Source organism: Trichoderma harzianum (assembly GCF_003025095.1).
Source record: "Trichoderma harzianum CBS 226.95 unplaced genomic scaffold M431scaffold_2, whole genome shotgun sequence".
In the NCBI taxonomy this organism is placed as follows: Eukaryota; Fungi; Ascomycota; class Sordariomycetes; order Hypocreales; family Hypocreaceae; genus Trichoderma; species Trichoderma harzianum.
The window spans coordinates 3,503,328-3,528,611 of record NW_020209250.1 but is presented as its reverse complement, the minus strand read 5'-3'; the positions used below and the strand labels follow the sequence as shown (position 1 = coordinate 3,528,611).

Below are 25,284 nucleotides of genomic sequence, written 5' to 3'. Positions count from 1 at the left end.
GGCGCAAACGGCCCCATTCGTCGCCATTTGGGCTCAAAACTCGCCCATGCTTCAGCCACGCGCAGCCGAAGCTTGGGTTCGACAAGTACCGCGCTGTTAGTGCAGTACCTCGAGCGGGCAGCACGTAGCCGCCTGCCAGCGTGGCACCTCGCAAACGCAGCAACAAGCTCAGGCGACTTTGCCCCGCCTGCCCCGTTGAGCGTTTAGCCACACCACAGCAAGAGAACATCGGGGCTAGTCCTGAATGGGACAACATAAACAAGACAAATAGCTCGCCTTGGTCCCCGCGCGAATCTACTTTTGTGAGGGACCACCCCCCAGCAACGCAAGAAGAAAGAAGGGCACGAGAGAGAAAACATTCGACATCCCGCTTTTTATTTTCTTTGCAATCGCCTCGGATAGCCAATGAGGCCTACTAGCCCTACGTTATCTTAAAAACACAGCAAGCAAACAAAAGCGAAAAGAGAAAAGAAGCTGCAGAAGAAAAAAAGCGTGATTACTACGGAGACAGAAAAGCAACGGGAAAGCTTTGATCACACCCAACCAATCACTTAATTTAGTTTTTTTTTTCTTTTGGAACGCAACACACACACCGCAAGAATATCATTGGGCATCGAATCATTTCTCATCCTTCTTGATTCGACAACCTCTTTTTTTTTTTCTATTTTTTATTATTATTTTATAGCTCGATCTTATCTCCCGTCTTTGTTAGGGCCGCCTTTTATTTATTTTGGCGACGGATATCATCGCTATCGCGCATCGCATTGCATCGCATCGCTATCGCGACATTCTCATTCTCAACACAAACAAAACAAAGGCGACCATGTCAACCGGGCCTGCGAATAGCTGGCTGCGCGCTCAGCGCAAGAGCGACCTGGTGGAATTGGCGGACCAAGTCGGCTTCAAGAAGTATGTGTTTTTGCCGTTCTATTTCTTTCTTCACTCTCGATGAGCTTATCGCGACGCAATTTATTTGCTTGGCTGCATTATGTCGCATTGCTCTCCCTTGCGTCATTGATGATTTGTCCTCTTTTCTTCCCTCTTTCCTTCTCATTGTGTGCACTTGCCGCCTTTCGTGGGCGGTGGCGCGCCGCGCATTTCACTGCTGCGGCAGGCGCGGACAGAAAGAAGTCGCGACTTCCAAGAGCACGCTCAATCTTCATTCTGCCATTTCTCTGTCTCTCTTCATCTTCATCTTCTTTATTTCACTTCATTTTGTTCGATTCCACCGCTGCCCGCTTCTCTCTGGCGCGTCGCCGCATTACCCACCTCGCATCTGTGCTCCAACAAACAAAACAAAACAAAACAAAAACCAGGCTAACATGCGCTCGCCCCGGCAACTAGCTACGATGGTCTCAAAAAGACGGAGCTCGAGTCCGCTCTCGACGACTTCATTGCGGGGAACAGCGGCCGCCTTTCCTCCCGATCTGAGCTGTCTGGTTACTTCGCCAGCCGAACCAAGGCCCTGGGCTCTCCCGTCAAGCGCGAGTCCAAGGAGCCCAAGGAATCCAAAGAGCCCAAGGAGACCAAGGAGCCCATCAAGGAGGAGCTGGAGAAGGGCGTCAAGGCCGCCAAGCGGAGGGTCACCAAGACTGCCGAGGACCTGATTTCTGCGTACGTATTCTCGCCAACGTTCTCCGCCTCTGGATCTTGAGAGGCGTTGCGTCCCAAAGTGTTTTCTCGTTTGTCTGACCCGCTCTCTAGAGATAGCGAAGATGTCCGCGCCGCCTCTACTGCCCTCATCCAGACTCCCGCTCGCAGCCTGTCCCGCGTCGCCTCGCGCATTCCTCTTCCCGCCACGCCGGCCGACGTCGCTCAAGCTGTCGACCGCTCCACCCTGGCCGTGCGCCGCCACGTCTCGTCCTTTTACCAAGAGAGCGGCATTGGCGAGGCTTCCAATGCCACCCGCGAAACTCTCAGCAATGTGAACAGCATTCTCCTCGTTGTCTCTGCTTTCGAACTTTGGTATATCCGGCCGGAGATCCTGGCTAACCGCTATGCCTTTACTATCCCTGCTCTTGGCTTCCTCGGCACTTCCGACCACCCTGTCTACTTGCCTGACATGTTCCTCCTGCTCACTGCGAGCTTCTGGTCTCCCGCTCTGACCTGGGCCTTCACCAGCTTCATCCTGCCCAGCCTGCTTGGTTATTTCTTCAATCTTAGCGCCACAAACACCTCCAGCGGACCCAAGACTCGCTCTCGCGCTCAGGCTCCCGAGACTGTTGTCGATCCCTTGACCTTCAGCATCGTCAAGGCACTCGTCTCGTTTGTTGTCTATGGCCAGGGCGTCACTTTTGGTGGCCTCCTTTCCGAAGCAGCCATCGAACGGCTCAATGAAGCTGTCTACGGAGGCTACAAGGGCATGCTGACCGGAACCGCCATTACTGGCTTGCTTAGCATTTACGATGCGGTGCTGAAGAAATAATTGAGCATTTACGATGCGGTGCTGAAGAAATAATTGAGCAAAGAGGGAATTTTTTGTTGTTGAGGAATGAGAACTTCCGAAACTTGACCAATATCTTCCTATTATTCTCATCCGCATTACAAAACTTGCTATGACTGCCACTACAACTACAGTTTAGTGTGGCAAAGGAACGGAGGGAAAGCGGCGTTTAGGTGTCGATGGCGTCAAAGCGCGGCTCTCCATTGTCGTCTTTTTCTCTCGTCTTGACTGTTCTTGGTTCCGATTTTGCGTTGATTTTCTTCGATACCATGCCCTTTTTTTCGGTCTTGAAATATTACCAGTTCGAAATGCCAATAAGCATAATTGGGTATGAAGGTGACCTCTTGTCTCTTGGATGAGATGAAGGCTGCCTCTTTGCCGTCTTCTTTTATCGGGTTTGGTTCCTTATCTTTTGTTTTTCTCACGTCTTCTTGGAGGAAGGATATCTCGTAGCTCTAGAGATTGGGTGTTCATTGGGTAGCACCGTCTTTTAGGGTTGCTGAGGGTCGTTTCGTTTCACTCCCAGGAGTGGAGTGAATGAATCGGCATCTAATATTCATCATTCGGAAGGGGCAATTCAAACAACAAGTGTTCAGTTTGCTCGTCTAGCGCTCTCGTCGCGGCGTATTTAACGGGGTTTGAAAATTGCGTTGGGTGCAGAGAAGGTGCAATCAAATATCGTGGGGTTTTTGCAAGGGAGACGGGAAAGTTTTGGGGGATCTATTTTATGCTTTGGGTCGGTTTGGCAGCTTTTATGCTGATGGGAAGGAAATAGCATTAGTACGGCGAGAGATGAGCTAGGCTATGAGTGAAATGAATTGCCTTTTTTTTTTTTTTTTTTAACTGAGATGATGCTGTTCGAATGTCATGTATTACCCATTCATAACAAATAAGTTCATGTGTTGTGTTTCCATCAAGCAATATGTATCAAGAGAAGGCGTATCAAGAGAAGATGTGATTGAATCATATCATATCCAAAATTGCTATAATCCCCTATGTTCTATGACTCCCCAATGTTTGTACATGATTGATTCCCTTCATGTCGGCTAAATTTCATACTTCTAATTCTTCCAACACACCACTTTGTCGGGGCGATTTTCTAGTAAAGCCAACTTTGATCCATCTCTTCTCGCACAGCGGGTGTAGAAGCCAACGCTGTGGAGAAAACCCCTCGACATTTTCGGGTTATAATTATTGTCCAAAGACATGTCTATGTATGTATATAAAAAAGAGAGACAGACACCCCCAAGTATAAAAAAAAAAAGAAGAAGAAAGAAAAGAAGCAAAAACGCCGTTCCTGTATGCATCCGTTGGTTCGAAAATGAGCGCGCCAAAGACCTCTTTTTGTGACCCATTTTATCATGGGAATCTCTCTCATAATTTCTTTTCATCAGGGGCTTCAAATTTGATTGGGTGCACGAGGAAGCTCCTCAGACACATGCGCCCGCTGCTCTCCTCGCTTTCCTCTGCTCGTTTCCCGCCGAGGATCTTGCCTCCGCCTTTACGGTGGCCATCCTTTCCTCTAGTGTCACGCTGAGCGTATCCTAGCCATCGCCGCCACAGAAGTCCGGCGAATTCGCTGTTGAAGTACCACGTTGCGCCTTTGTGGTTGTGCTCGTTGCGCAGGTCGAATGGGCTTCCCACGGCCGAGGTCGAGTGGTCGCGTCCGCCGTTGAAGACCTTGTCGACTGCACTGCCTAGGGGATCCCAGGCACGGTCCAGGTAGACGGGGTGAGGCGCATATACGGCCTTGAAGCCATGGTGAAACGCGACACTGGGAGGGAACATTTCAGAAAACATGGTGTGGTGGTGGCGCCACACCTCTTCGTGCATCGCCAGTAAAAGACGACGGCTCAGTCGCGATGCCGTGATGATGGCGCATCGTCTTGGCGGAGTCTTGCCATAGGCCGTCGCGTCGTTTGCGAAAACCCAAGCAGAGCCATGCACGTCGAAAATTGGGTTCAGGGTGATGAGATCCGCTGCCTCGCCGACACCGCATTCCGGGTTCTCTGGATCGTCGACACAAGAGCTAGGCATGACAGACTCTCCTTGCTGCTCGAAGCGTAGCTGCTTTCCTTCGTCAAATTTGACAGGGCCAAAGACACCAGGTTTGCCAGAGTCTTTCGTATATTGCTCGACGGCTTCTGTGAAATTTTCCCAAGTGCCGTGATGCGACGGGATGTAGTAGCGCTCGTTTCGTTCCCAGAGCAGTTTACGCGGCTGCTTGTCCGCCCAGCTGCCCAAGCGATCAAATAATTCGTACCAGTTGCCCAAATACCGCATATCCATCTCCCAGTTCCAGAAATGCTCATACTCTGGGTGCTGCAGGGCAAACACTTGAAGGGGCAGATGAGCACTGCGGAATACACCGTGAACGCCTCTCATGGCGGGGTTGTTAATGGGAGGCTTGCCGATAGGGTCTTCGAATTTGCCGGGATAGAAGAGTTCCATTTGTGCTTCGCTCCACAACGTCACCAGGCCGTGGAACTCGGGAGGTACGTTGGAGTCGAGCAGCTGCTGGACCGATACGTCGTCGGACCAAATGGGTAAGTTGTTGTCCTTGACGTGCAGCAGAAAGTGGACGTGGTATTCTCCTCCAGATTTGAGAACCAGCTCGTTGATCATGGCCCGGAAGTTCAAGACCACCAGTTGCGTCCACGGAAAGCCGGTGTACAAGCGGATGACGATAGCGATCCGACCCTTCTTACCGTCAACGAGCTTGAGCATGTCGGTGTCCGGGTCCGGCTCTGCGAATCGGTGTTTGTTGGCGGTAGCACATCGGTCCTGCACCTCGGCCCAGTCAATTTGGCCGTAGTTGATTTGTCCAGTCTTTTCCCAGACAACTTCGCTGCCTGAGCTCTCTGTATCAACTCCAACGTCCGAACCACCATCAACCAATTTGTAACCCAAGCCATAGGGCCCATAACGGCCAAATCGATCAAAGCATACATCATCCCGAATGCCAAAAATGGAGTGGGAACCAATGGACGGGTCGGGCATGTATTGCGGGACTCCCTCATAGGCGTATAGACTGGGGGCCGGAATAGTGTTGTTCTTATCAAGGTAGCAAATCTCGGCGTTCGAGTCGGGGGAGTAAGGATTGTATAGCTTGGGTGTCGGGACATCTTGATTCAGAGGAGGCTCGCCGAGAGGAGCTTGGTGAGCAGGGTTGGGATACTCGGGAGTATGCTCGGATTTGGCCACCAGAGCCTTGAGACCATGGAAGTAGCCATTCAAACTAGAAGAAAGGCCATGTCAGCAGCCTGAACTTGGAGTATGAAAAATCAGAGACTTACGGTGGGAATTTGAGCCAGGGCATCTTTTTCAGGTCCTCGTCCCACTTCTTCTGTGCCTCTGCGTCCTCTTCGGCGCTCAGTTCATCTTTGTCGTCGACGGGTACCTGCTTCTGCTGGCCGTCTTTCCCTTTGTCTTGTTCCGCTGTCTTCTCGCCGTCCTTGTTGTCACCCTCTTCGGGTTTCTTCTCTTCGTCTGCTGGTTTCTTGTCTTGACTAGATTCTGTCTTTTCTCCCTCTTTCTTCTCCTCGGGTTTCGCATCACCCTTTTCCTTAGCCTCCTTTTCCTTTGCCTCCTTCTCCTTGGCTTCCTTCTCCTTGGCCTCCTTCTCCTTATCCACAATCACCAAGACAGGACCGCCATCCTCGTTACCGATTATTGTAGGTTGCGCCGGAGCAGCCTTCCCTGTTGAGGGTGTTGTGCTAGGTTGTGTGAATCGCGAACCCGCATCCGCTACAATGCCATCGCCGGTTTTGAATAGGGCAAACGACACGATGATCATGCTGATGACGGTCCATATCAGGATTCTCCGATATAAACCCCGTCCAAAGACTGATTGTCCCCGAGCTGCTTTCTTCTCCAAAAGGCTTTCCGCGTATGGTAGTAAGGGGTCATTTCGATTCGTTGAGGCATCAGAGCTGGAGCGGCTGCTGAAGCTCAGAAGGGAAGCCGTACGCTCCATGGCGGCTGGAGCGTGGCAGGGTGACGAACACCCTCGACTGTGGATTTCGTAGGCGGCGCAATCGCGAGGAAGATGTTATTGCCGTTGGCCTCGTACTTCGGCTTGCTCTTTTCTTCTTCCCACAAGAGAGTAATTGGATTGTCGCAATGAATGAGAAGCAAGATTGATTTTTTTTTTTGGAAATGCGAGGCGAAGCTGAGTAAAGTGCCCCTCCTGTAAGAAAATGGTGGCGATTACCTTTGTCTCGGGTTGAGATGGAAGCAAGAGGGCGAGATATGGAAGAGAGGAAATCGGTGGAGAGCCGGCAAGCGAAGAGAAAAGTAACCTGGAGATTATGAATGGGGGAAATGAGGCCGGAATAAGACAGATAAGAGAGGGGAGGGCTTTGTGCAAGAAGCAAGGCGCAACAATGCCCAGAGTTTGGGTTGAGAGTTTATGTTGTAATAACCATAAACCTTGTACAGGAGCCTACAAGGTAGTTAGAACAACGACGTCCAAGGGTCCCCCAAAAGGGACACGCCAAGTGGGAACTGACAGGAGCCTCTGGACTCAGCTGGGCAGCCCATGCGCGCGCAAAGAGCGATCGACAGGCAGCGGATGAGACAAGGGCAGGTAGATAAAAGATGACTGGCAAAGAGAAGTCTTTGAAATCCTTTGAACAGTTGAGTTGAGGCTTCAGGGCGATGGATGCGCTGCGCAGAACTTTTTTGCTGGGCCGCTAGCGATTAGGCCTACTGTACGCAGTCGAGTCCACTAAATCTCAGGTACCCAAACACTAAAAGGCTGAACACTAAACCGCTGCGCTGTGATCAATGGATGAACCCAGCCAGTGGAGGCTTCCAATCTTCTCTCTTTCATTGCTCTCCAGTTTCATCACCCACAAGCACTGACAGCGCAAACCCTATTTTGGGATCAGACACACATTCATTGATCCTTGCACTCAAAGAAACTAAATGCGGGCAATCCTCCTTACTGGCGAATCGCCGCGTGAGTGTGTATGTGAGACGATGGAGCTGCAGCCATGATACGACGAGCCGCATCCCCCCATACAGGATACAGACGCGCGCATCCGCACTGACGACGCACACACACACTCGCTCTCTCGCTCTCTCTCAGCATCAACGAGGCAGCTGTACCTACTCGTGCTAATGCTCACCACATGAGAGACTACTGGGAATAATCCAATGTATGCGAGTGCCGCTAGCAGTATTACGGAGCAAGACCACGCATCGCCTACAGCCGCCTCCCGGGGCCTTTACAAGGCTTGATTCGCCTTATCAGCCAGGCCCCGTCCAACGGTGAATGAACTGAGACCCCCCAGCAAGACACCCGCACGGGATTGGATCAGCCACAGGTCATGGCCCTTGCGAGTTGTTGTTATACCGCCGAGTTGCTCTTTGAAGGACCGAATAAAGAAGCTGTACAAAGAGAGTTTGAGAGTTTCAACCACCGTGGTGTTGTTCTCACACGGCAAAAGGGCACGACGCAAGCAGCGCCAAGGGCCGTGATAGCCTCCATCACAGCGGCATGGCGCATTTCTTCGAAGCCACCCAACTTAGGGCCTCCCTAGCCCATCCCAATAACCTCATTAGCGCTGTTTACCTGTCTTGGGCCAATCAGCGCTGCACGAGCCTCAGCCGGAATCCCGTACGGCTGCCCCGACTGTGCCGCCCAAGGAATCCCTGTGCTGCGACTGTGAGCTTCAACTGTTGGCATTTGGCCTGTTGATCGACCATTGCGTCATCTTGATGCCGCAGGAGACGTCTACTGTAACAGCCAAGACGACGGACGAACAAAGAGAGCCATTCGGGATTACGCCAAGAGACTTGAACTGTCAACTACGAGTTACTCTGGGGAGAGATTCAACTCTGCTGAGCAAGTCCATTGCTCTTACGCCTCGCTCATGGTCGGCAAGATCGGCCTTTTTCGCAGCTAATGGTGGAATCTCCTCTGTCGCTAGAAGAGAAAAAAAAAAAAGCAGCAGACGCAGTGGCGTGGGCCCTTGCCGTCCAACCATCCCGCCGAACAACATGAAACACGCGTCGACGACAGGGGTAGAATAGGGCGGTGCACATTCTCGAGGCTCCCGAAATCCGGTTCCGTTTCGTCGTGGCCTATCAATCACCAGATAGGCTGGGGAGGGCTTGCGTGATATCGCCATCGAATGGAGGATTTTGAAATCCAACACGCACACGCACATCTTCCATCCCAAACTCCTCTTCAATGGTTTCGTGATACTTGACTGTCCTAGGGGTTCAAGGCATCGGTTCAGCCGTGAGCTTCTCCTTTTCCAGAGCCGGGGTTCACAATATTTCATCAAAATATTACCGAGCAGCAGAATTACCATTCCACTATTGACTTGTGGTGGAGCTCCGATGTCCATTGTCATCTCGTTCGCTCAAGCCCCCGTGGAGGGATTCTTGGCCTAAGTCATAAAAGTGGCCCGTCTGCAGCATAGGGTGACAAGAATCGGCCGCCAAGACTCGACTACGGATTGAATACCCGTCCAGCAATCTGCCAACGGTCGCCAGTGTCTTTGCTAAGCCCCCCTTCCAAGCTTCCAAGCCAGCTGCCTACAGTAGACGTGAGGCGTCTTCTTGATGCCGCTTAGACAAGGCCACACACCACCATGTATGTCTTGGACACAATGGGATGGTCGCAACCAACTCAGCCGCTGCCGAGTACGACTCGCTACATCTGTCGCCGATATCTGAGACACCCACATGCCAAGGCCCGGCGCGCATCAGACAAGTAAGACATCCCATATGAGGTGGATTACAGTAATGACAAAAGAAAGAAGGCGCTTGCTCAGGTTAAAAATAGACCTGCACTCGGGGAATTTACGGAGCAACATGCAAAATGCTCCTCGTCAGATATACGAGGTGTGCTTTGAGCTTGTTCTACGGAGTACACGAAAGCGTGTAAACTCTGTCTCTTGCATGGAGTGGAGGCTCTGCTACGAGTATAGTATTCCGTATTCCCAGCAACAACGACGTTGCTCAAACCTACGAACCACAGCAGGTCGCAACACCGATGCTACATGGTTGATGCAAAGTGGCATTGGGCAGCAAGATCTTCCTCTCCTTTGGTCTTAGTGAATCGCCTTTACCATATGAGAGGATTGATTTATTAAATCAAATAAATCGTGAACTCTATTCGTTACCATGACTATATAGCCTATTTTTCAGCCTCGAGGGTATCGCCGCTCTCTCTATTACACGCGAGCATCATATCCAAGCTCACCTCATCGCACTGCCCCTTACATTGGGAATAAATGTTGCTGTATCCTGACACTCATCGCTCATCCCTCAGTATCTAAAGATCTATGCTCTAAACGCCATCGCCATCATATCTCATCAAACAGTTTCTTTTGGCTTCTCACCATCGACGACCTTCTCCTCTTGTTGTTGACTGTCGTCCACGTCCGTCACTTCGTCGGACTCATCGCTGGCTGTGCCTTTTTTCTTTGCATCGATGTTTTCCCTCCACTCCTTGCCCCATCGAATGGTGGCCAAGACTCCGATGGTCGAGAGAATCACCAACCCAGTTGATATGGTCTCAAACCAACCAACGCCAATGTTCTCCACGGCTGGAAGGACAACGGCTGTAGCCACGCACCCTGCCAGGTACCTAACAAAGTAGTTTGCTGCTGTCACCTCTGCGCCACGACCGGGCATCACGTCCAAGCAGTACGTATTGAGAGAAGGGAAGCAAAAGAGCTGGCCGACGCCTTGCAGGAAGAGCATGATAACCGGAACCGGAATGCCACCCACAGCTCTGTCAACTGCCCATCCGTACACTAGGATACAGCTTGGCATGAGAATTGCCATGAACGGCACTGCGGACCGTAGACGATCTTCTGGGATACGTACGCCGTTGCGTTTCTTGATCCATAGCTTTACCGTTCTGTCTGCCCATCTCCCCCCGAAGAATGTCCCCAAGAGGTAGCCGCTTCCAGGGGCTAGATAGAAGAGTCCCGACACCAACGGCGACTCCAAGTGAAATCGAGGGTTCAATACGTACGGAATCGGCGTGAGCAAGCTGTACATATTCCATACGAGTGCTGAGCTGGCAAATGCCACCAACACCTGGTTCCAGTATCTGAACAGGCGCATCACTCGAATTGGGTTCGTCATGTGAAGTATAGCTATGACCTTTTCTTTCCTGGAGCGGTCTTGCAAGTCGTCGATTGCTTTGCGGTGGATGGTTTCTGGCACAAGAAAAAAGACACCCAGAGCTCCTGTGCCAGCCAATGCCGTCTGTAGCCAGAATATGGACCTCCACGACGTGTAAGTCACCAAGATGCCACCTATACAGGGGCCGACGGCAGGGCCGATCAGTGTTCCGGACATGAACCACCCGAGAGCTGTTGCTCGCTCCGTAGGACGATATATGTCGCTACCACGCAAGTTAGCCATCGTCAGCCGTTACCGCAAATGTTGATATGCTAGTTAACTTACCCAATGCAAGCTGCTCCCAGCAAAATAAAGGCTGTTCCTTCAAAAGCAGAGAGAGCTCTGAAGATGAAGAATGATGCCAGATTTGGAGCAAGAGCAGTAGCTATGCTCAGCAAGAAGAACAACACCGTGGTTAACTGTGTCATCTATATAAAATCAGCATGCGAACTACGCTACCCCCTGTCGTTCCCCAACGGACAACGAGATACGCGACTAAGAGGCGACCTCCATCCAAAGGGGAAAAAAGAAATAGCCAAACATACTGGTCTCCTGCCAAACACCTGGCTCATGGGTCCCCATACCACCGGCGATATACCCATCAGCGCCATATACGCGGCATTGCTCACGTTGATGATGGACCCAGTCGTGTGATATGTCTCTGCCACCTGGGGGACAGCAGCGAGGACACTCGTGCTTGACAGCGGCGCTAGAAAAGCGCAAAACGAAAGGATGGTCACAATGACATGCTTGCGGTGTGGCGACACGCGGTCGTAGATTTCATCTCCTGCTTCTTCGTGGGGTCCAGAATTAGACGGCGGTGTCGGCGGCCGTATTGAAGATGGCCCTAGTACGTCTGGACCAGACACGTGAGATGGTGATCGATACACGACGTCCAATGGTTTTGTCGGTTCAGTTATCCTCTCGAATGGTTGCTTATAAGTCAATAGCGGCTGTGGCGGCTCTAAGATGCCGTTACTCTCGGGAGAGTTCGTCGGTATGTGTTGTTTCTCTTCGGTGGCCGACATGGTTGCGGATCGGGATGTATTCGATTCGCAATAACACCAAGACCGAGGACTCGCCCGTCAAATAAATTTCATCAAGGACAGTCTTCTCTATCGAGAAACCAACGATAAGTCTTTTAGCACAACGAGGCAAAGAAGTAGCGTGCCAAAACGTCACAAGTTGCCATCAGAACGCAAAGAAGTTTTTTAGGTAAAAGTCGTTGATTTTGCACCTAAACAAAAACAAATGATTTCTTCATACAACAAGGCAGAGTTTTCATCATAGAATGGAAGTATCATATCTCGATATACGGAATCCAGACTAAAAAACCGAACTTCCAATAATTGGAGGGGGCAATGGGTAGAATATATCAATTCACACATCACGATATTTCGTGTGTGCCTCCCACAGCAAATCTAGTAACCGAAGCAAGAAGCCTATATGCGGCTTCTCCACCAAAATAGCCCCCGTCCGGTGCTTCGTTATCGGACGAAGCTCCCCCGGGAAGCGGAGCCGCGCCCGGGCTATGGAACAGAAGCCTCGGCAGAAAGCAGAGCTTTTGCAGGCTTTTCTCGAAAGCCGCCATCGGGCCCGCCTTTAGGCCCTCGAAAAAAAAAGCCTTCGATGTCACACCCCTTTTCTAGTGCAGCGGCCGATGATAAACATGCAAGTTAGGTATGCAGTCAGTCTGCTGCGAGAACCGGATTGCGGTGGGAAGCGTAATGGTTACTTGATACTAATAGATATCAATGGATAGCTATCCTCCGGCAACGGCCGGGTATAGCACGGCCGTGACTCGGGGCTGGGGGCCGAATGGCTTTCAATGGAAGCTATGAATCATCTAACAGGCCAGGAGCTCACATTGTTGTGGCTAGAAATGCAAGGGGCCTTCTTCAGGATCCGGTGATTTTCGTAGAAGCTGCGGGAACTAATCCAATCCGAAATCTTTTCCTATCAACAAAGTGGTTCCATCCACGATAACAAAAGGCTCTAGGTCTCCAATTGCAGTGCAGAGCAAAAAGCCGTTATGTTGTGCCGTAGCATCGGCCAAGATCCGTAGGCAAAATCTCCTTTTACATGCATTGCCGTATCTTCTCTACATATCTTACACGCTAGGAGTGGTAGAGTTCCCGTCACCGCATTAGCCACTTGAATGAAACAACAAATCACCAGTTTCTTTACACTATCAAAGTGTCTAGTATACATCTAAACCTCTTCTTGAACCATTGTTTTATGCAAAAACTCCATACTCCAACGCATGCATTGTCTTGTACATCAGAAGCTCCCGTAGACCATCTCTTGCCGTGATGTAAATATATAACAGTACCAACAAAACGCAGCGCAATGCAATGTTGAAAACAATCGAAAATGCTTCAAAGCTTTCCTCGATATAAGAATACAAAAGCCTCCCCTCTATGTTTGGAGTATCCAGGTATTATTGGTTGAAGTGTGACGCAAAAGGATGAAGTTCGCCCCATCATGCCAGCAGCTTCTGTACTCGCTCCTCGATGACTCGATCAACAGGCTGGGAGGCCCTCTGAATGACAACGTTCTCCCTGCCGCCAATGGTAACAACCTTGAGCCACTCGGGTGCAATCTCGGTGGCAATCAACCGCACACAAATCATTCCCTCCTCCTTTGAAACAGGAACCCGCAGGGAGTCCTTGAGCTTGTCCGAAACGAGTCCCATCGTAAAGGCTTGCCTTGGTAGAGACGCAGGAGTCGACAAGCTGAGCATGGAAATAGTAGCAGCTACGTCAATGACTCGGTTCAAAGCAGCTCGGCGCTGAAGCTCGGGTCCTGTTGGGGGAAGAGGTTCGTTGGCCTTGGCGAGCTGCTTGAGTCGTAGACGATCCAAAAGGCTCATCTTGGAGCCGTCGGGGTTTAGCATTGCGGCAGTAGCCTGCTGCTTGATTTCCTTATCTTGCTGTTTCGCAAGCATCCCTCCCTTGAGTGCAGAGAGAGCATCGTGTCCCTTGGCCAGGATGGGGTTGGCCTTGATACCATGGTCCATGTTTTTGATTTCAGCACGGGGAAGCTCGTCCAGAGATAGGCTGGCGAGAGGCACGTCCACATCGGCCATGTCCTCATGGGCTCGGTTCGCGCAAAGAGTTCGAAGGTTCTCCTCAAATTGTCTGCAGAGCCTCTCTTCGTTGATGGCCACTGAACCATTGTCATGGTCAGGGTGTAGCTCTATACAAATCTTGCCACGGCCATAGTCGGACACAATAAAGGGAGAGACGACATTGGAATCCCGGGTGGATGTCTGGATGGCAACGCATCTTCGGATGTCGTCGACTGTGACCTGTCGCTTGCCCCAGGTACGGGTGATGTGTGGCGCAATGGACGAGATATCGATTGGTACAATGGTTCCGTTGTGCGCAATTTGGAGGGTGACGGTTTTAAGAAACGCCTTGTGCAGACAGATCAGGTCGACGAGCTCGGGGCCAAACTCGGCCTCAATGCCTTGAGCTGGAGTCTTTTTCTGGCCGGCCAGGCGGAAGGCGTCGAGCTTTGTCTGCACAGTCTTGGCCTTGCCGTCCTGCTTCGACTTTGCGATGATGGTCGACTCGCTGGGCTTGTGGGCAGCGGCAGCTCGCGAAGGCGTTGACTTTGCAACTTTTTTCCCCTTGACCGGGGCCTTTGACGCAGGCTTTGCAGCTGGAGGCGCCACTGCGATTGTTACCGTCACGGCATCATCGATTGTCGAGTCTCTTCGACAGGCACGCTTCGATGGTGCTGCTTGCGGCTCCTCGTCGCTGCTTGGGGCGAACGAGACGGTCCTTCTGGTGGCTCGGGGGTGGTTGCTCTCGGCATTGTCGACTGCAGCTTTCCTCTTCCTCGTCGGTTCAGCGCTGGAGACGACGGCCTTTTTGGTTGCTTCAGGGAAAGCTTGGCTCTTGGAGACGCGAGTGAAGCTGCTGATGGGCTGTGCAGAAGGAGCTTCGGCTTTGCGGCTTCTCGTGGTTCGCGCCATGGCTCTTGCTGTTGCTATTCCTTGTTTGCTTGCTTCTCTTGTTCCTTCTTCCTTCCCGTGCAATGTGCCTAACCTAACCTGTAGTCGAGACAAGGGAAAAACTTTAATTGGCAGGAATGATGCGTGCAGGCTTGAGTAAGAATCACGGTTGCAGAATAACAGCAAGGAAAGAGCGAGTGCTTGCAGACGTGATGAAAATGAAGAATGGGAAAGCAGAACACAGAGCAAAGAGTTAAATTGACAAGCGTTGCAAAGTCAGAAAAGAAGAGAAGGAACGGGGAGCCAAATTGCCTCGACAACGAACTTGCTAGGGTTGGAAAGTCCAAGCGCTGGTTTTTCTCGAAAAGGCTTCATGCCTGTCGTGTCGACGCGACCCGCAGACGCGGCAACGACGCGGTTTCGGAACCCTCAGACACGACCCCGCGAAGACCCACTTTTGCCGAGACGGACGGCTACAGCACTTGTAATCTACAATTCTCATCGCTGAATGGAAGTTTTGATGAGATTCTACTCTTCAAATTAGGCGGTATGAGAGAATCTCTGTTTTCATTATGTTTGCATCGAAGAGTAGCTTACACTTAAAGATTCTTACACACAATCACATGAAAAAAACAGCATTCGGCATCTCTGCTCCTTAGGCGTTTATATTTTCTTGAAGCGCTATTCGCATCAAGACTGCAGGATCCCAAAGAGCCATCAATTCCGGTATATACATGTAAAAACGATTGAAGCTGAGTAAACTGTGAATACAGTCCCTTGATAGTGATATCCTTCATGCCTAGCAGGCTATCTATTCTTCTTTCCATAATAACCTTTTAGAAACGTTAGTCCGATGACACTTTCGAGGGGCCGAGTATAAGTCGGTCGGTGGTACTTCTCTAAACCTTGAACTTACCAGTGTCTAACATAACCCGACTATACCACAGATACGCAAGAAGCGGTTGTATTTTAGGTAGCAGCGACACTGAGTGCAAGATTGCCGCACTGAATCACGGAGGGGAACTCCCAGTGGCTATTGTTGACATATTTCTGATAGTAGTCGAGAGTCTCCTCGAGGCTCTCGCAGTAGTCAAGGTCGCCGAGAACGCAAAAGCGCCCAAGGTTTTGCTGGCATCCTCCAACGCCGCCCTGTTTGCAAATGGTTTGAAGCGTCACCGTGGGAGGCGTAGTAGGGGCTCCCGTCGGAATCCACCAGGCGGTGTTTTTGTTGATATAGCAGTCGGCAGCGGGGGCTCTGGGCTGCAGAGGACTGGCCAGAGCCGAGGCGGCGAGCATGGAGAAGGCCACAAGCTGGGAGAGTTGCTGCATATTGTCGGTGTCTTTGTATATTTGAGGTCAAATCGAGGTAAGAAACCGGTGGGATAACTGAAGGCGAAGGGAGTAGAGAGATGCTGTGTTGTCTGTTTGTCTGTGATTGAAGCTGTTCATGATTCCGACTCAAGACGTCGGCTACCTACTTATACTTTTCTTCCATCCGCCCAGAAAGATGGTTTCTGCCAAGACTTTGCTCACATTTCCTTCTTTTTGTTAATATCTGCTGATCAAAAGTTCTTCGTTGAGCTGAACTTTTACAACACTGCGCAAATGGTGTGAGACCTCTTCTTCAGCAAAAACCCGTCTCCATACCAACAGCTCAGCTTCCCATGACTAAAATGTTGTCTCGGGATGTCCGATTCATCGTGAAAAAGTAGGGTTCTAGGTAGCAATAATGAAGCCTCATGTCTTGGATCTCTTGGCCTTGATTGAGTCGTGATGAGCATTTCCTGGTGTTGAGAACAAAATAGGCAGGCTATCTATACGAACTAAGGGAATTCATCTATATAGCAAGACTATCCTCAGCGAGATGCCACTGATACAATCTTTAATGAGAGAAGGTAGGATATAACAACTGGATCATTGTAGAGGTGGCTCATAATGAGTGCTTCAAGGCTGTTGCGACTATATCCATCAAGGTAGCAATAAGAGGAACAATAGATGCGTTTCCCAATAAGGAAATTACCTCGGCATCTGAGTAGAGGAGATCACAATACCTTATCAAAACGACACCAAGTACGTATATCGCAGCTCATAGCAGTTGACTGAATTAATCTTGTATAAGTTGGCCTTGTCCCATCTCAAGCTGAATCGGGCCTACTACTCAATGTACCTCATTGCGACAAGAATCTGGCTCGTGTCTAGACACCTACATTCCGCTGTGCTACCTCTCGTAAACGGCCGCATCTGGCGCATCATTCGTCTGCGCGCACACATACAGCTCATTTATATATTTATACCGTCTCCGGCTAAATATGTTCTGCTTGTGCTTCTGCGCTGCCAATTGCCACCCTGCTCGGCCTCATCGCTAATGGCAATAGCGGCAAGCTTCGTTTCTGTGGCCATCTCGTGTAAGCCAATGATGGTGGCAAAGCAGCAACTGATTGGGCGCATGCATAATTGTAGTTACATCCTTCTTGCGAAGAAGGTGGCATAATATCCAATGGCTGACATATTCTGACCGCTCTTATGAGTCAATCCCCTCCGACTGTCTTGTATCACTTCAAGGCTGAGCATTGCTAGTTCCTTTCTGGTACGCATCGCGAAATTTGCATTCTGCCGTGCTAGTCTTGTTTTTGCGCAACAGCGAGACATTCAGCTTCTAACATGATGTAGTGCAGCATCAACAAAAAAGTTTGATTACAGGAGGAGAATGACTCGACCCAAAGATGATTGAACTGAACAAGCAGACAAAGACTCCTACCCCGTAAAACCATTAATCCGCCGCCACTTGTACCGTGCTCTCTGCCAAGTGCTTGGCCTGGGCAAATGCAGGCAATCCACAGGGCTGTTTTTTGTTTGTATTTCCACCCTTTGCCCATTTGCCATTCCTAAACACCCCAACTCCAAAAAAAAACCTCTTTCATATCTCAAGAGGGAACAAAGGCAAGCAACGCAACGCAAAACAATACAAAGGCCGTCCATCTAAACCCTAATTGAACAACGAACGAAACGAAGGATGAATGTTGCCGGTGCTAGCCCGGCGACACTGTGCATTCAGCTGTAATGTAAGCTGGACCCTTTAGACTCCGAGGAACAAGGCTGAAGGTAGTGTAACAGCTTCTCGGCCCCTTTAGTGACAAGCTGGCGCGGGCCAGCGGTCGGCCCTGAAACTAACAGGGCTAGGCGGAGGTGGCGCTGGAACGGTGTAGTCATCCTCAAGGATGCGATGAGTAGGAGTTGAGGAGCCGTCGCCTTGCTTGGTATCAAAAGGAATAGCTGATTGCTGATGTCCTTTTAGCGGGCTGAGACAGCTGCTCAGCGTGGAGTAAAGGTCCTGAGCCGTTGCCAGCCGGATGTTAGCCCGCTGGGAAGGCTTGATAGCAAAAGGCGCAGCAATTTGACCGCTTGACATGTTGTCGGTATTGACTGGGTATGTATAGTGTGTATTTGAGTCGACGAACAGATGCTGATGAAATTGGATGATGCGAAAGCGAGACTGAGATCTTTGAGTTAGAATAAATGTTGACTTTTCGCGCGGAGAGAGACATATGAATACGAACAATTTCTTGGGCTCGCAAAGTGGTATCAAAAGTAGTATGCAGCGATGCCAATCTGCAGAATGATAATGCAAGATTATGAGGGTCAAGAGAATCTTGGTCAAGTTCGACTAGATGCTGGTAGTGATGGAAGATATTTGCCGATGAAGAGCACGGGCTAAGGGAGGTCCGCCGGTGCCAGGAAGAAAAGAGAGAAAAGTGGTGAGTTTGGTCAAGTTGATATCACAACAGAGATGCACAGGCAATAACAAATTGATGTGGGAGTAAAGGGGCCTAGGAAAGCAAAGGCCAGCTTTAGGCGGGAGATTGGAGAGGGAAAAGGGATCGTGGCCCGAGTTTGCTTTTTGCAGCAGGAGGAGAGACTGAATTATAAAAGCGAGAGGGCAGGTCGGTCGGGGATCGAGGCCCTAGCTGTAGACCACTGCACGGGCAAAACAAAAGAAGAAACCTGGAAACGAAGAAAAAGAAACAACAAGGCATAGCCGGGGGCCGGAAGGGCGGCTGCCCAGGACGAGGAGGGCGTGTGAGAACAGACTGTGCGTTTGAAGGGGAGAAAGGGGGCGTGCGGCTACGAATAGGTAACCCGGAAGCTTTCATATGAAGCTGGTACCTGTACCTGTACCTCGGCAGTCGTCAAACCGCCCTTTTATGCAGCCGCAAAAGCATAGGCGGTACCTGGACGGCGCTGGGCAGAGAGTTTTGGGGGTGTACGACTCACGTTCGGGGGGGCTGAATTCGCCATTTGGGACGCACGAGAGGCGCTCCGGGGAAACTCGTGAGAATCCGGGGATGCTGTGGCAAGCTGCATAACATGGGAGCTTGGGGGGTGTGCGACGTTAGTAAGCACCAATGGCTTTGTACCTTGTTTACCGCGGTAGATGTACATGGTTTCACATGGGAGGTACGTTTGACAAGAAACTTTCCATCTGGTAGCGATGATACAAGGTACTAGGTAGAGACAGGGTAACGGAAGTAACGAAAAAGTATTTTCCTGCATTGAAGTTTCTACAGTTGCTTTGGTGGACCAGGCAGCATTGGCAGCAGGCGGGAAAAAGGGGCGTGCAGCAGCGCTGGGGAAGTCGGAGGCAAACAACCGAAGCCTTTGAACAACAGACAGGCTCACTGTGAAAGAATAAAACCGAAAATGCCATGTACAGCACATGTATAACACCGACCCTGTGAAAGTTGGGTCGAGTACGCAGGACTGAGGGTGAGAGAACCTTCCCCGTTACCTTGTGCTGTGTCCTTCCGTATCTGTGTTTTATGCCTTGTACCCAAGGCGCAAAGTATTTGTACTTGAGGTCCTCCTAACCTTCCATGGTAGCACATTGCGCAACTTGTCCCGTTATTTCAACGCTTCAAACCGACTGATTCATGCTTGAACACGTCGCCAATGCCGCTAATCAAAATGACACACGACCGCCTTGCAAAACAAAGCGTTGGGCAAACCAAACCCGGCATGGGCCAGGGATCTTCTGGGCCACGCAAAAGCTACAGCAGCCCCGACGTCCCGATTAATTGGGAGATTTGGGGTATTGTGGGGACCAAACAGCTTGCAGGGTTGCTGGTCGACAAGGGGGTTGAGATGATGGAGAGCAGCAGTTGAAGCTTACTGCTAGTGTTGCTGTAGTGCTCATGCTCGTACGAGCTGCTCACGTTCGGCGGCTTTCCTTGGGAGTCTTGCTGGGGGCGGGTTGTTGTGTTTGGGCAGATGTCAAACCGCGGAACATGGCTCTCCGTATGTTGCAACATCTCCATCTCTATCCAGGTGCCTTGGCTGACTCGACGGACTCCTACTTACCTGGCTGCTAGCATGGCGGACGTGGGCAAACAAATTGCGACTCCAAACGTTGCCCTGCTGTTGGTACCGGGAATGCGACTGCAGCGCTCCGTACGGACGAGTACAAGTACTTGGTGCGAGCAGGCAATACGAGAAACTCCCAACCGTGTCTTAACTGGATTTTGAGGCGGACAAGCAGGCATCCATTCTCGTGGCCCCAACAACCTCAACAGGTACTCTGTACTGTACGATTGGTAACAACATGAACAACCCCCCGGATAGCAAACGCGCCCCGATAGGGCAGCCATCCATACGCCCGAGGGCATTAATGCGTCTGCCGCCTAGAGATACTTCACTCACCCCGACTGCTGCCGCCAGCCTGTTTGCCTCCAAAGTTACTTTTTTTTCCACAGAGGGAACATCCCAGGTCCAGGTTCCCACCGGCTGGCGATGCTGCCCAGCAGAACCTTGGCCTGACGTGGCAGGTCGACAGATGAAAGATGGCCGAATCCGCCGGGCAAGTCTTCCATTACACGCATCCCACTCGTTACGGAGCCATGAGCGTGCATGCGTGTAATAGCATCAGAAAAAAGGTCGTCAGAGCCTTACGTCCCGTCGGACGAGCTCTATGGCGTGGCTCCACCAGCTCCAGGACCCCCCCTTACCCCGGTTTGCCTGAAATAGGGAGAAGAAGTGACCAGGGGGTGCTCCCACGGCTTCCCCGATGCTGGCCTTTTTTCGAGAATGCCTGTGGAAGCTTCATATGCGGACCGTGTTTGTAGCTCTACACGCGAGTAATGGCCGTCGACCGCCGTCTTCTATATTGCATACATGCTACACCTGTAACGGCACCAGGCAGCTTGGCGGGAGGATTCTCATGTTGGATTCCCTGGCAACTTGTGCGTACTCGTACAGGCCATCTTTCCTGGTCGTACCTCCTTTCTAGAAGATTACGACAGTCATGAAGGCCAGGGTCGTCGACTCGCGAATCGATTCATCTGCCAACTAATGTCGCCTGGTGGTTAATTACTACTGCCAAGTTATGAGTACTAGTATTACTGTACTAGCTCAACCGATGCGGCTCTGCAAGACAGAATATCCAGATCGACTGCCTCCCTGCGTGCTGAGGCATCTCATCGAAAGTCCAATTTCTGTACGCCAATGCTGCGCAGGCCACCCTCGCAAGCTTCTTCGTTCGGAAAGGTACATTTTGGGGTGCTGGCCAACAGAAGCTAGCTGCTAATGTCATTGCTCAAAATGGCCTTTCTTCCCTGTCTCTATTTCTACGGAGTACGGCCTGTTAGATTCCGAGATCCTTGCGAATGGTGAGCTGGTGTCCAAGACAGCTACCAGTTTTGGTCACCCAGGCTCGTCAGCAAGCAGGCTGAGCCGACACAGAATGAGACCTTTGCGTGTCGTACTCGGGTACTCATTCCCTCCGATATTAGCACGTCAATAAGAGGATGAAAAGCATCGCTGTCCTGAAGAGTAGCTGACGGGCCAAATAAGATTGGTGCAACAACGAGGGTTGCTGATATGAGAATGATTGGAGTAGCTCCTCCGGCTTTACATTGCCGCCAAGATTTCCAACAGCAAGCAGCAGCACGATCCGTGGAGCATCACGCAAACTACCGCCGATTATTGGATGGCTTGTCTCACTGTCTCACTTGCTTTCGAGCAAGAGAGTTGCTTGAGCTCTTATTGGGTTTGAGAATTGGACTATCAGCGATGCTAGCAATTAGCTTCTCAAATGGCCCCTTACATGTGCTCAGTCTTTTGGTTACATGAGAGGTTGATTGGGAGTTGCTGAATATTGCTGTAGTAGCCTAGTTACCCCATGTCTTACCAAGCTTCCCTGCGGATGAGCTATCATCCAAGGAGGCATATAAGCTAGGTGATACAAGCTCATTGGCCGTTGTAGATGAGCTGGCTCAGCTTGGAATGCTATGCGTCCATGTCCTCGTCATCATTTTATGGCTGGATCGAGAAGCTACGAGCAGCATCAGGCTCCAGTTTCCCCTTCTCCCTTCTTTGCCTTCTCCCTGCCGTGATACCGGGCCAACAACACTTTCTAAGCGTTTCATATGCACCTTCATGCACGCCATGGGCATGGCATGGCGATCTAACATGCAGGTGCCATGTCACTGCAGGGCTTCAACGCATCTCGCACGGGCAGATCGTTCAGAAAGCCCCAATATCTTGCACGAGGCACGGGGGTTTTATCGTGCATAGGCATCTAAGACACGGAGCAGCCAGGGGTCAAGCACGTCAAGTGATCGACGATGGAAGCGAGACTGCGTAAAGGATGTTTTCCTGGATGTAGGCAGAGCTTGGCAGAGATAAGGTACTCTTTATTCCAGCTACCTGCTGTGCTCAACATGTCTTGTAATGAGCGTACCTTTACCCAAAGCTGGCGTTTGTCGAATGTCTCACTGTTGCACCGAGTTGAGAGACGAAGGAGTCTCATTAAATTATTCAAATGTATCATATAACATCATGTCATGCCATCGTCACACCTTGCACCAAGAGTATCAAAAGTTGTTGAGCGCTACATAGACCTTTCCCCCCTTTCCCTTTCATAGACGTGGTAGTGTCTCTGGACATCCATCTCCCACCAGCTTATTCAAGCCTTCAGGCCTTGGACGCATTCAACGTCGAGGCCGAAGTAGACGGGGCCGTCGCCGACGTTGCCGCCGAGACAATGGAAGCCGTCTTGCCCCTCTTCCTAAGAGGCGCGTACACGTCGTTGAAGTTCATGGCCACACCCAGGAACCTCATGTCCACGTCGGGCTGGTACGCCAAATCGCCCAGCAGGACCTGCAGCCTGTTGCGGAACTTGTCGCCGAGGTGCCGCAGGCGTTCCTGCAGGGCAGGGAACTCCGAGGGCACGTTGTCCAAGGTCGAGAAGCCGCCGTCGTTGTCGTCGCGGCGCGTCATGTTGCGCAGCTCGACCTCCTGCCGCCGAGTGTACTCGGAGCTGGTCCACCCGTAGAGCCCGACGATGGTGTCACGGTAGCTGAGCATGGACCGCAATATCTCGCTGAGCTGGTCGAGATACGTCATCTGTTCCCTGTTGTTATCGGACGGATGATGGCGAAGCTTCGGCCCCAGCAGACCCTTGTGCGTGATGTCCTCGAGGTATCTCCTGTGCGCCTCGATGACATCGTCCAGCGTGCAGTCTTCCTTGCGGATGCGCTTCTGGAGCTCGCCCCACGAAGACTCAATGACTTCGAAGAGGATGTAGTACTGCAGCTGCCCCACAAAGTGAATCATCTCGGCGAGCGTGCCCCGCGTTGACTTCCACGTCTGCACCACCGCCTGGTTAGGGCTTTGTAGCACTCTTCTAGATCCCGTCATGCACTCCCGCCACGTTGAGAGGAGCACAAACTCGACTCGCTTGATTCGCCATAGGAAATTGAAAACCTTGAGATATTGGCGGTTGCCCCATTCAGTAACAACCACATCCATGGGGGCGTCGATCTTGTATTCCAAGGTGAAGCAATCCCAGCCAATGTCGCCGTGAGATAGCTGAAGCATTCGGGCATCTAATCGCCGCAGCACCTCGGGAGAGTCGTACTGGGCGTTTGAACCACGGATTGCATGTTCTAGCTGAGCTGTAAGAGTGTGCCGGTATTGTGCGCCAGATGGGCGATCCAAGTTTGCGGCAAGGGATTCCATGAGCAAGGCAATAAAATCGCCCTTTCCCAGCAGGATGTAATCCTTTAGAGCCTGGAGGTGGGCAAAGAGACGGAACTTGGTCTCCATCAAGTCCATTAATCGCTTCATTGTTGTCTTGTACGCCTCATCGATCCATACCTCCACTGTTGCCGTATCACCATATCTCAGCTCCTTCGAAGCGGCCTTGGAGTAATCTTCAACCCACAGAGAGTCTCCGCAGCTGTGTCGGATGAAATTCAACGATTTGCCAATCAGGAATATCTTTTGCGCAAATTCTTGCGAAATAATGGTCGGTATCATGTCCTGGGCTATCTCGTATTGATCTTCCCACACATTGCCCCTAACTCGCATAGACTCCTGCGAATCTGTCTGCTCCCGTACAAAGAACTCGAGGGATGGGTCTGACAGCTCTCCATCATAAATCCAGTGACGAAGGATGCCGTACCAAGGCCGAGTAAAGCTGCCCAATAGCCGCTCTGCGAACGCGGCAACCACGGGGTCTCCGTTGGAAGAAGCAAAACTGTGTATCAAGGTGATGAGCTGACCACCCTTCTTTTTGTCCGACTCTTCAGCAATAAGAGACATGAGTCTAAGCCCCATGGTAGCCTCTCGTGTCCATACCACGCATCTTTTCAATGTGACACCTGTCTTCCCGATACCCCCCCTCGGTGCAGCTTCGTCCAAGGAAGACAGTGCTTTCCTGATCTGGCCCTCAAGGGTTGCGACTAGTGTTAGGTATGATCGTAGCTCATTGCTGATTGCGGACCGTAGACTCTGAGCTAAAAGGCCGTTGGCAGGCGTTTGGCAGAAATTATCGAGGCGGCGATAAAGTAATGAGGGCTCAGCCAGAGTGTGCAAAATGGATATGAGTGGCAGAGGAAGTGTGGCCGGAAGCTTGAGAATGTCATTTTTTGCAAATGGGAGGGTTGTGGATGACACGCCCTGGAGTGTAAATGGAAGATCTCGTAGGATGGCCGTCTCTGAAGGTTCGATTTCTGCGTAGTTGTTGGACAGCATGCTTGCCCTGACGGACAAATCTCTCTTTACCGGCTCGGGTTGAGGCTGCCTCTCCTCCGCGATGCGTTTCGGTTCCTTTGGTATCTTATGTGGTAGTTCTTCAGGAGCTGGGGAATCCCTCATGACCTCGTCCTCTATCCTTGGCATAGGAATAGACTTGGATCGAGCCCTGGCACGCTTCTTGACTGCATCTCGTGCGACAGCTTCACGATAATTCGAGGACGAGGGCTGGATGATGCTGAGGGGTGGAGGAGGAGCTCTGGGATCTGGAGAGTCGGCTAGAGCGTATAGCAGATATAGGATTGCCCATTTTGACTTGAGCACGGGGAGCGCAAGCAGTCGAGAGTAGAGATCTGAGAATCTAAGCGCGTGGGAAGGGTTGCTCTGGATGAGCTTTCGTTTGATTGAATCGGCGGCCCGGTCAACGTCAGACAAGATGTCGGGATCAGGTGGACTGTGACAGAGCTGGTCGTTAGCAAGCAGCCTTGAGCTTCGAACAAATGAACAAATGCGATTGTGCAGACATCAACCTACGTGTTTATAATGGTTCTGACGAGTTCATGGCTCAGGTTATACCGGGAGAGCCAAGAATCCTGGCCTTCGTTTGGGCCTCTGGGGGGGACAATTTGGACTATTAGATTGTCGAGGGCATTAGCGACGCGATCTGGTGCCATGGCTGCATTGTCGAGGCCAGCAATTA

General features: G+C 51.2%; 11 protein-coding genes across 11 annotated transcripts; 1 reads left to right on the top strand and 10 right to left on the bottom strand.

Annotated features, from left to right (window-relative positions):
• Positions 1–823: 823 nt before the first annotated feature.
• Positions 824–2,425, top strand: M431DRAFT_2275 (hypothetical protein; the record flags this gene model as incomplete). The annotated part of the gene is made up of 3 exons (XM_024913619.1): positions 824–909; positions 1,345–1,614; positions 1,705–2,425. 3 exons carry the CDS (start codon positions 824–826, stop codon positions 2,423–2,425), a joined length of 1,077 nt encoding a protein of 358 aa, XP_024779397.1.
• Positions 2,426–3,817: 1,392 nt separating this feature from the next.
• M431DRAFT_74151 (hypothetical protein) lies at positions 3,818–5,762 on the bottom strand (the record flags this gene model as incomplete). The annotated part of the gene is made up of 2 exons (XM_024922197.1): positions 3,818–5,681; positions 5,740–5,762. 2 exons carry the CDS (start codon positions 5,760–5,762, stop codon positions 3,818–3,820), a joined length of 1,887 nt encoding a protein of 628 aa, XP_024779396.1.
• On the bottom strand, positions 5,590–6,586 carry M431DRAFT_312947 (hypothetical protein). The gene has a single exon (XM_024914238.1). The coding sequence runs from the start codon at positions 6,417–6,419 to the stop codon at positions 5,736–5,738; it is 684 nt and encodes a 227-aa protein (XP_024779395.1). The 5' UTR covers positions 6,420–6,586; the 3' UTR covers positions 5,590–5,735.
• Positions 6,587–8,104: 1,518 nt separating this feature from the next.
• On the bottom strand, positions 8,105–8,975 carry M431DRAFT_312929 (hypothetical protein). The gene has a single exon (XM_024914237.1). It carries the CDS (start codon positions 8,806–8,808, stop codon positions 8,254–8,256), a length of 555 nt encoding a protein of 184 aa, XP_024779394.1. The 5' UTR covers positions 8,809–8,975; the 3' UTR covers positions 8,105–8,253.
• A 626-nt stretch (positions 8,976–9,601) lies between these two features.
• On the bottom strand, positions 9,602–10,811 carry M431DRAFT_504683 (hypothetical protein). Its single transcript, XM_024918507.1, has one exon. It carries the CDS (start codon positions 10,769–10,771, stop codon positions 9,776–9,778), a length of 996 nt encoding a protein of 331 aa, XP_024779393.1. The 5' UTR covers positions 10,772–10,811; the 3' UTR covers positions 9,602–9,775.
• A 132-nt stretch (positions 10,812–10,943) lies between these two features.
• On the bottom strand, positions 10,944–11,831 carry M431DRAFT_312954 (hypothetical protein). Its single transcript, XM_024914239.1, has one exon. The coding sequence runs from the start codon at positions 11,620–11,622 to the stop codon at positions 11,050–11,052; it is 573 nt and encodes a 190-aa protein (XP_024779392.1). The 5' UTR covers positions 11,623–11,831; the 3' UTR covers positions 10,944–11,049.
• Positions 11,832–13,076: 1,245 nt separating this feature from the next.
• M431DRAFT_491332 (hypothetical protein) lies at positions 13,077–14,576 on the bottom strand (the record flags this gene model as incomplete). Its single annotated transcript, XM_024916898.1, has 1 exon — positions 13,077–14,576. One exon carries the CDS (start codon positions 14,574–14,576, stop codon positions 13,077–13,079), a length of 1,500 nt encoding a protein of 499 aa, XP_024779391.1.
• A 619-nt stretch (positions 14,577–15,195) lies between these two features.
• M431DRAFT_504679 (hypothetical protein) lies at positions 15,196–16,143 on the bottom strand. The gene is made up of 2 exons (XM_024918506.1): positions 15,472–16,143; positions 15,196–15,388 (listed from the first exon to the last, which is right to left on the bottom strand). Exon 1 carries the CDS (start codon positions 15,882–15,884, stop codon positions 15,525–15,527), a length of 360 nt encoding a protein of 119 aa, XP_024779390.1. The 5' UTR covers positions 15,885–16,143; the 3' UTR covers positions 15,196–15,388; positions 15,472–15,524.
• Positions 16,144–17,727: 1,584 nt separating this feature from the next.
• M431DRAFT_61518 (hypothetical protein) lies at positions 17,728–17,964 on the bottom strand (the record flags this gene model as incomplete). Its single annotated transcript, XM_024921590.1, has 1 exon — positions 17,728–17,964. A coding segment is annotated over one exon (237 nt), but the record flags the coding sequence as incomplete, so codon positions are not given.
• A 791-nt stretch (positions 17,965–18,755) lies between these two features.
• M431DRAFT_491329 (hypothetical protein) lies at positions 18,756–18,995 on the bottom strand (the record flags this gene model as incomplete). Its single annotated transcript, XM_024916897.1, has 1 exon — positions 18,756–18,995. The coding sequence occupies one exon, from the start codon at positions 18,993–18,995 to the stop codon at positions 18,756–18,758; it is 240 nt and encodes a 79-aa protein (XP_024779388.1).
• Positions 18,996–22,520: 3,525 nt separating this feature from the next.
• Positions 22,521–25,258, bottom strand: M431DRAFT_491327 (hypothetical protein; the record flags this gene model as incomplete). Its single annotated transcript, XM_024916896.1, has 2 exons — positions 22,521–25,038; positions 25,119–25,258. The coding sequence occupies 2 exons, from the start codon at positions 25,256–25,258 to the stop codon at positions 22,521–22,523; spliced, it is 2,658 nt and encodes an 885-aa protein (XP_024779387.1).
• Positions 25,259–25,284: the final 26 nt, after the last annotated feature.

Bases quoted from the DNA above. Each gene is read 5' to 3' on its own strand.
- M431DRAFT_312929 (XM_024914237.1), bottom strand. From the start codon at position 8,808: ATGACAATGGACATCGGAGCTCCACCACAAGTCAATAGTGGAATGGTA.
- M431DRAFT_312947 (XM_024914238.1), bottom strand. From the start codon at position 6,419: ATGGAGCGTACGGCTTCCCTTCTGAGCTTCAGCAGCCGCTCCAGCTCT.
- M431DRAFT_504679 (XM_024918506.1), bottom strand. From the start codon at position 15,884: ATGCAGCAACTCTCCCAGCTTGTGGCCTTCTCCATGCTCGCCGCCTCG.
- M431DRAFT_312954 (XM_024914239.1), bottom strand. From the start codon at position 11,622: ATGTCGGCCACCGAAGAGAAACAACACATACCGACGAACTCTCCCGAG.
- M431DRAFT_504683 (XM_024918507.1), bottom strand. From the start codon at position 10,771: ATGTCCGGAACACTGATCGGCCCTGCCGTCGGCCCCTGTATAGGTGGC.